We start from the raw sequence: 9,531 nt of genomic DNA on the forward strand, positions 1-9,531 counted from the left end.
GAGAGACCGAATAGATTTGACGAAGCGCCTCAGTCACTTCGTGATTGCCAAACCTCGGGCCGCTCGACATGACTTCAACCAAAACTTCATCAACCAGATCGAGCGGTTGGTAAACTTCCTGGTAGGCGCGCTGGGTGACCTAACTTTGGATTGGAAGACGCTCATTCATGATTTGTGCGCGGGCCTTGCCATCATCATTGGCGAATACAATATCTCACTCGCAATAATGCGTCGCGACTATTACTCGCCTAATCGCAAGAGTTGGTGGGATGGATTTGACCGCCTTGGAGCCCCTGCCGAGCTCGCTGCCGCCATGTCTGCCCGACGGTATCACATCGTTGCGTACCAGCTACGAGAATTTCCCGATAATGGAGTTAGCATCGTCTATGGTACACCGTTGATTAATGTGTTTAAGCTCGGTGATCAGCACCTTCTCAACATCATGGTTCAACATCTCGACTCTCCCCGCCTTAACCAACAGAGTAACATCCAACGAAGGAATATCCTCTTCCAGTCCAGCCAAAACAATGCCTTTCCAGTCCATAAAGCGATGCTTTGTGCGATTAGCTACAATCAACTAAATATGACCACCGTTCTTCTTCAGCTGTACACGAAGTATATCCGCTGTGTGGAAGATAGCGAACTCAACGACTGGCTGGAGGCTGCCGTAGATCAGGGCAACGTGGCGATGGTGCACGCTCTGGCTAAGATGCCTTGCAACTCCTGGTTCAAAATTCGATTTCCTCTCATGGGTTGGATTTGCGAGACTGGCGACTATGATCTCGTCTCCGCTGCTTTCAGGCTGACATCTCTCCAACTTACACATGGATCTTCTGCTCAGAATCCGCTCCATATCGCGGTCCGGTCCAGCTATGCGGACTCCGTTCGAGCCCTGGTCGATACTGGAAGAGTCAAAATCAATGCCCTAGTCAGCTCTAATATCCCGAGGTACTCTCGCGGTTCCATCATCACCCTAGATGTAGCTGTCTACCATGGCCACGTCGCAGTGATACAGTACCTCATCTCTCAAGGCGCGGTCCTTGCCGACAAGATGCCTTCTAAGGAGGTTCCTGGCTATATATATAAGCTCCTTCGCCAGGCTTCCATCGATCGCAACAATGGAAAGACCTTCAAGGTTGAATACGGGCAGTGGAAGAACCTAGGCCGCGAAGAGCGTAATTACATGATGGGAATATAGATACGGTAACGTTGATTGTTGCAACACCGTATCTACAACTTGCAGAGCGCCCGGGACAAGATTTACGACGCCAAGTTTGTCTCATTCACATGAGCTTTTCATTTGACTGGAAGTCTGTAGCTTGATTTACGGCTCTATCATCCTTGACATGAGAAGAAAGACATCGATTTATGATCGCAGTTCGACCACCGGCGTACCCAGACGCCTCCGAAATATGTTTAGAAGAACTTACTTTTGACCATAAGGTTGAATAACGGCTCTAGTCGTGCTGGAGCCCTTGTTTTATATAAGATCGATTGTAGGGTGCCATATCGGGCCTGCAATTAAGTGTAGGCCTGACCTGACACTGCATGTGGCGCTAGAAACTGCTGATTACATACCGGGGACTACGACATCACTGTCCCTCTCAGTCGTGGGTGGAGTAATTTTATAGTGAAATAGACCTATATCTATAGTCATGAGCCTTTCGAATTATCATCGTTTTCATATTCCCTCGAGGCTAAAATATATGCTCATGCTAATATCGTACGGTGAGCAACACAGTGGTACTCCCAGTGATGAATCGCAGCTTGGTTCAAATAACAATTCCTAAACGTAATACAGGGCCAAGCCCAGCCTCGCGTGATGTCAGGGGGCATCGTAGAGCATAGGAAGGATCATATCAACTAGTGTCCTCAGGTAGGAACGAACCGACGCATTACGCGTTACGAGGAATTTAAATGCACGGCGGGGCGAAAATCAATCAATCATAGATGACCAGGGTAAATAATAAGTTTAGAAATTTTTCAAGGTAGACAACACGCTAGTGGATCCAGCCAGCCGAGTTAACATGAAAATTATCTTAAAAGACAGTTGTTCATAAATTTCCGAGCTTTACAACTTAATCTTCTCTCTCTCCCACCAGGCCCATATTTGTTGTCCCCAGCCTCTACCAGGCCACATCCTTATACCACTCGTACATGTCCTTGATGGGGTAGGGGTAGGGGTAGCATTCTTCGCCATACGCGCAAACTGGAGTATCCGAACGATCTGCTCTCTTAACAAACCCGATGGAAGAAGGGCTGCGCTTCTGCTGCGAATCCTCGTGGTTATCGCTGGTAGTAGGGCTGCGCTTCTGCTGTGAATCACCTTGCTTGCCAGCTAGAGCTTTGGATTCGTCTAACTGTTCCTTTCCAGGCCTCATAGGCCAGTACTCTCCCCGTCCTATTTCCTCGGGGGGTGTTTTCTCATCGTCTGGTAAGTCTTGCAATATTTTGAACTGCGCAGCTGTAAGATCGGGCACTTGGATGTATGTGATCTACAATATTTGTCAATTCCCATTGTCGCGCAAGCGTTCAGAGAGGAGGTGATGGTGATATACTAACTTTCGTGACTTTCTTGTTTGCTGGTCGATTTTCGTCAATCAATGTTGGAAACTCAACCTGCCACCAAATCCCATCCTCCGGAACAGGTTTTTTATCTTCCAAGTTTGTCATGGTCATCAAGAAAACTTCACCACTGCATTCTGCCGCCATGGCTTTCGACATTGACATGAAATATAGTCTTTGACAGCCATTAAACCCCCGTTCTAAATCATTCGATTCAAGGTCCTGGTAAGCACATTTGACTTCGGGGGTGGCATCTAGGTCGTTACCCTTTGGATAGTATTTGCGGTCATGCAAATCCTGTGAAGAATTAGCGATTCCATAAAGATTGCATTCGCTTCATGGGGACAGACCCAGATGGTCTGAAATTCGCGCTTCCCTTCAACAGCACCTGCGAGAAGAACATCCCACAAAACGAAATTGGCCGCTCTCTCTGCTGCACCTGACAGTCTCTGGGTGTAGAAAAGACATTAAACTGGGCAGTTGTTCGCCTTTGGCTCTCGAGCATCAATTATTTTCTGTACAATTTAGTACTGCTAATGTGGAAATATAAGAGAGCAAATTAGTATTAGTAAGCAGAAAACTAGGTATAAATAAAAAACTATACACTTTTAATAGTAATTAGTTAATAAAACTTTATTATTTTTAATAAATTATAAGCCCGGCGCTTTATACGTTTTATTTATACTTTTAATAATTATAAAAAAAAAAAAATTTAACTACTTATTTATATATATTAGTGCATATATATATAAAGCTAATAATTAAATTAATAAAAGCTTATTATTTTTATGCAATATAAGCTTTTAAAAGCTATTACTTAATTTATAGTATTTATATTGCTTTAAAAAAAGCTAGAAATAGCTGCAATAATAGTAAAGTTGCTTTTATAAAGTACTAAAAATTATTATTTTTTAAAAGCTTTTAAGCTAGTATATTATAGCTAGTAAAATTTTATTAAAAAAAATTATAATAGCAACTGCCTAGCGCAGTACTTAAAAATTATAATATACTATTAAAAAAATATAATTAAAATTTTTTTTTTTTAAAGGCGCTAAAACTACTTTATTTTAAAAGTTACTATACTTTAGAAACTATACTTTATATAAATACTAAAATAAATTGCTTATAATAATAGGCCTTTTTATATAACTTGTAAAATTATATTATAAATAAATTTAATAAAGCTTTAAACTAAGTTTTTAAAATTAAAACTATTTAAAATTAAAAAAAAAGTATTATATTAGCAACGCAGAGTTTTCTAAGCCTTTTAATTTAAGTAGTATTATTTTTTTATTTTAAAAAATTTATGCTGCTTAAATTATATTTTAATATATAAAATAGCTTATAATTTTAAAGCGTTAAATACCCTATAAAAAAAACTATCTAAATTTACTTTACTAAAAACTACTTTAATTATTATTAATACTAAAAGCACTAACTAAATAAGCATTAAAAATTTACTAAAAAAAATTTATAATTTTTATTATACTATTTAGTATTATTTCTTGCTTTATAAATAAAGCTGTAAGTAAATTTTAAATAATACTTTTAAATTATTTTTTAAATTATTTTTATTTTAATTAAAATAAGCAAAGCGCCTTATACAAAACTTAGCACTTTTTTAACTATAAATTTTTTAAATTTTAATAAATAATACTGCTAATTTATATATTAACTTTAATTAATTTTTAGTATATATTGCTAAAATAACTAGTTGTAGTAAATTAGTTATTTCTTTTTTTTTAAATTAAACGTTTATATAATAACTAGAATTTAAAAATTATTAAACTTAAAAAGCCTGCTAAATTATCTAATATTAATAATAAAAAACATACTATTAATACTACTAATACTACTAATACTACTAATATTAATATAAAAATATAATAAATAATTATTTAGTAATAAGTAAAATAAAAGCATACTAAATATAAATAATTATAATAATACTTAAGTATTAAAGCATATACTTTCTTTAAGCAAAAAAATACTCTGCTTATAGTATTATATATTAATAAATAAAAAGCTATTAATATAAATAGTAGAGTAAATATAGTACTTAAAATACTAAATTAATACTTAGTAATTGCTACTTTTACTATAAAGCAGTTTATACAATTACTTATTTTATAATAGTAATAATAATTACTTTTACTAGCAAAACTAAATATAAAAGTAGCTTTTAGTATTATTAATAAGTTAACTTAGCTTAAACTTAAAAAACTTTAAAACTTTATTAAATAATAAAAATTATTTAAATTTACTACTATTGCTTTATATTTCTAGCTTTTTTTTAAATAATTAACTACTATTTTATATTTTCTAAAAAATAGCAGTGTAGCTTTTAAACTACTATAAGCCTTATTAGCTTTAATAATTAGAATAATAATTATAGAGTTTATTACACCTATTAAAGTATTTTAAAAACTTAATAATATATTACACAGGCAAGTTAGTTGCTTAGTTAAGTTAGTTACAATGCTAAAACTTTACTAAAATTAGTAGTCTTTTATTATTAAATGCGATGCTTTAACACAATAATATATAATTTTTTTAAAAAAAAAAATTAAATATAGCTTATAGTTTAGGCTTTAAAATGTAATATAAATTTTTTCTAATTAAAAGCTGCGTAGATTTACAGCGTTTTTTAAATAATATTTAGTAATTAATTAAAAAAAAAGCCTTTATAATATAATACTAGGCCTAATAAAATAAAGCTTTTTTTAATAAAAAAAAAAGTAATTACTTAGCATATATTTTACTTTAAAAACTAAAAATTTCTGCTTTAATTAGCTGCTATAAATAATATAATTAATACTTTGCTAGCTAAATATAAGCAACTACTTATTAATAAAAACTAAACTAGCATATTTATTAAATAATATCTATAGTTTAGTACTAAAACTTTTTAAAAGTACAATTATTAAAAATTTTTATATAAAAATTTTAAGCTTATACAAGGCTAGTTTTAACTTATAAAAAATATAAAAGCTAAATATAGTATTTAAAATAAAAATATATACAATTTTAATAAAATAGGCTTTATAATAGGCTAAATATTATATAAAATTATTATTTTAAATATTAATTATTAAAAATAGCCAAAGATAGTGCAGCAAAGTAATTAAAAGTAAGTAATAGTAATTTAAAGTATTAATATAATAAAATAAATTATTTTATTTTTTATTATTTTTATAGGCGAAAACTACTTTTTAACTTAGTATAAAGAAAATAGTTTATTTTATAATTAAATTATTGCAGTTTCTAAAAATAGCTAAATAATAAATAAATTTACTTTTAAATAATTAAAGCATTTTAACAAGCATACTAAAAAGAAAATTATTAGTATTTATTATTTATTTATTATTAACAATTATAAAAGCTATATATTAGTTTAATTTTAGCAGTACTGCAAAAAATAAAAAATTATTATTTTTTATATACTTTTGTATTTTTTGCACCTCCTATAGCTACTTAATATAAATTATTTTGCACTTTTAAAAAAAGTGTATAAATACTAAGCTAAAAAGCTAATATATAATAGCATTAACTATATTATTAAAATTAAGTTTTTACTATACTTTAAACTAGCTTTTAATACTACTATTATAAAAAGCAATATTTTAAGTAGCTTTAAAAGTACTAGTTTAGTTTTTTTTAATTTTAAAATTATAATATTAAAGCTTAATATCTAGTTGCGTATTTTACTATTACTTACTATTAAAAATAATTTTTAAGAATTAAAAATACTAAATAATATTTTAAAATTTAAATTTTAGTTAATACTAGTTAAAATAAAAATTTAAAAGTATTTAAATAGTTTTTTTACTTTAATAGTTAAAGCTTTTAAAAAAAATTTAAAAAATGCAGCTATAGTTATGCACAAGCTTATATTAGTATAAAAAAAAATTACTAAATTTTAAATAGCTAATAAAGCTACTACGTAATAAAAATTGCATAAAAAAAAGTAAATATAAAAAAAAAAATTTTTATAATAAAAAATAATTTTTAATTAATAATTTTAAAAAAATTTAAAGCGCGTAGTAATAAAAAAAAAGTAAAAAAGCAAGTATATACTAAAGCGGGTAAACTTTTTTAAAAGTGCTATAAATACTATAGTAAAGCTAGGCATAATACGCAAATATATAAGTAAAAAATAAAAATAATTTTTAAATAAATTAGCTTATTACAATTTACTGCTATAGTTTTTTATAGTACTATACTATTATATATAATACTAATTTTAGTAGAGTTTTAGTATTATAACTAACTTAACTAGGCGACTAACTCGCCCGTGTAATACGTTATATATTATATAATAAATAGTATTTATTTATACACGCTTTTTTAATATTTTCTAAAAACTAAACTAATAAATTATTAATTTATTATATTTCTTAGGAATAACCTAAATAGTATTTAAAATTAATTCTGCTTAATTAATTCTAAATATTTATTACTACTATAGCTTGTTAATTTTTAATTTTTCTATAATTTTAATAATTTATTTAATAATTAAATTAGCGTGCTTTATAATAACTTAAGTATTATATTTTTAAATTAATTAAAAAACTTTAATAAACTAGCTACTAATATTATTAGCAAAAAACGCTAACGCTTTATAAATAATAAAATTAATACTATTATACTTGCTGCTTTTTTAAAAATTATAAAAAGTAAAATAAAGTAGTGCATAAACTACAAAAAGCTTTAGGCTAATAAATATATATATATAAAAGCCTTAGTAAGCGCTATAAATAATTATTATTACTACTATTTAAATAATGCCTAGCTGTAAAAGCAGTACTTTAAAAAAATTCATTATAAAAGTAAATAAAAAAATAACTTGCTTAAGGCAAAGAAAGGCTATAGCAACTTAATAGTAAAAGCTAGCTATAGTAACTTAAAAATATACTAAGTTAAAATAATTTTTTTTTAATAAAATATGCTTATAATACTTATTTAATTATATAATTTTAATAACTAAAAGCGCAAAATAGTACTTAAAACTTTTATTATTTTAATAATTATAAATAAAAAAATTATAAATACTAATTAAGTTTTAAATAGTAGTGCAAAAGCTTATTATACTAGTTAAATATAATTTTTTATAAGCTTTTTATAATTAGCACTACTAAAATAGCGCATTATTAGTATAAAAAGGATAATTAATATTATTTATATAAGTATAGTATACTTACTAGTTAATATAAATAGCCTAAATAGCTTTATTTTAAAGTTATTTATTATTAAAAAAGTACTTTACTCGCCTAAAATACTTTTTAATATAATATTTATTTATAGCTTTATACTTAATAATTAAAAAATTTAAATAAATATTAGCTTTTATATTTATAGTAATTTTATAAATATTATTTAATTATTTATAAATAGCCTAATTGCTATAGCATTATATTAAACTATAGACTTATTTATTTTAAATTTTATAAATATAATATTATATACTGCTACTATAATTTAAGAAAATATATTATTAATTATTTAGCACTAGCGCCTTGCTTACTTAAATAAATAATACTTTTAAAAACTACTTATATTACTAAATATACAAGTAATAGTAGAACTTATAAAATAGTATAATAAATATTTTTAAGTAAAACTACTTTAATAAAAATTTTAGAAACTTATATAATAGGCTATAAAGCTTTTTAAATATTTATTTTTAAATTTATTTAGTACTATTAGTATTATAAATAAACGTAGTAATATTAAAAAAATTATTAGTTTTTTAATTATTAATAATTTTTTTTAGTACTGCTAAATTTAGCTTATATTAATAAAAAATAAAGCTATTATTATATTTATTAATTTTAAAAACTAAATTAAAATTAACTATAACGTAGTAATTTAGATTTTTTACAATAATAATAGTAGTAAATTTTTAAATAAGTACTTTAATAAAATACGCAATGCTTATAGCATTTAATATAAATTTATTATACTTAAAAATACTAAGTAAAATAGTATTTTTAAATAAAGTATAAAACTTATTAAATTTGCTATATAAGCTATTATGCACTACTTAAATTTTTTAAAATTATACTATAGTAAACTTTTTTAATTAGTTATCTAGCTACTTAACTTAGGCCTAATTTTTACTAATTTAAGTAATATAATATTTTATAAATATTTATAAGGCTAGCTGCTTTTAATAATAAATTTATACACTTTAAATTATAAATACTAAATTTTAGTATTATAACTAGCCATAAGCCTAGCAAAGCTTAATAATTAAAGTAAATAATATTATTTTTTAAAATATACTGCTTAAAATATAGCTTACTACTACAAAGTTATCGACAGCTACGGCGAGGGCAAAGAGGCCCTCTAAAGTTAGTTACAAAAATTAAGCTGCAAAAATTTGGATTTTTACCTAGGTAGGTGACCAAATTTGGCAAAAAAGAAGAAAAAATACAGCTTTTATTGTTAGAAACTGCAGGATTTGAACTTAGTTTACTGCATATAATTCAGATATAACTCAGGTATAATTCGGGTATAATTCGGATTTAATTGGATAATTTATTGAACTTAGCTATATAGTTAACTGAATTATTAAGGTTTTTAGAGCCGTAGAAGCTTTTCCTTAATAGGCTACAATATTCGAATTTAACTACTACAATTGTATAGCTGCAACAGCAGCTCAAGCCTCTATTTTTTACTACAAAGTTTAAAATATTACTAAAAAATATATTATAAAAGCGCGTAATATAATATTTTTTAAAAATTTTTTTTTTTTAATGCTTATTAATATTTTTTATATAGCTAAAGATTTAAGAGTTATTATACGTTGCATTTATAATAAAGCAACTATAATAGTTAAAAAAAAAAACTTAATTATTTTAATTACTATAGTAGTTACTTTTTTTTTTAATTATATAAAATAGCAATATTAATTTAATTTACTAATACTTAAATAAATTAAACTTTACACTAGACCTAGCTAAC

At 26.6% G+C, this 9,531-nt stretch overlaps 2 protein-coding genes across 2 annotated transcripts; one reads left to right on the forward strand and one right to left on the reverse strand.

The window, feature by feature from the left end:
- Positions 1-172: 172 nt before the first annotated feature.
- Positions 173-1,198, forward strand: K460DRAFT_290326 (uncharacterized protein; the record flags this gene model as incomplete). The annotated part of the gene is made up of 1 exon (XM_040929193.1): positions 173-1,198. A coding segment is annotated over one exon (1,026 nt), but the record flags the coding sequence as incomplete, so codon positions are not given.
- A 928-nt stretch (positions 1,199-2,126) lies between these two features.
- K460DRAFT_356738 (uncharacterized protein) lies at positions 2,127-2,730 on the reverse strand (the record flags this gene model as incomplete). The annotated part of the gene is made up of 2 exons (XM_040931983.1): positions 2,127-2,495; positions 2,563-2,730. The coding sequence occupies 2 exons, from the start codon at positions 2,728-2,730 to the stop codon at positions 2,127-2,129; spliced, it is 537 nt and encodes a 178-aa protein (XP_040785510.1).
- Positions 2,731-9,531: the final 6,801 nt, after the last annotated feature.

Source organism: Cucurbitaria berberidis, assembly GCF_010015615.1.
Source record: "Cucurbitaria berberidis CBS 394.84 unplaced genomic scaffold K460scaffold_4, whole genome shotgun sequence".
NCBI lineage: Eukaryota > Fungi > Ascomycota > Dothideomycetes > Pleosporales > Cucurbitariaceae > Cucurbitaria > Cucurbitaria berberidis.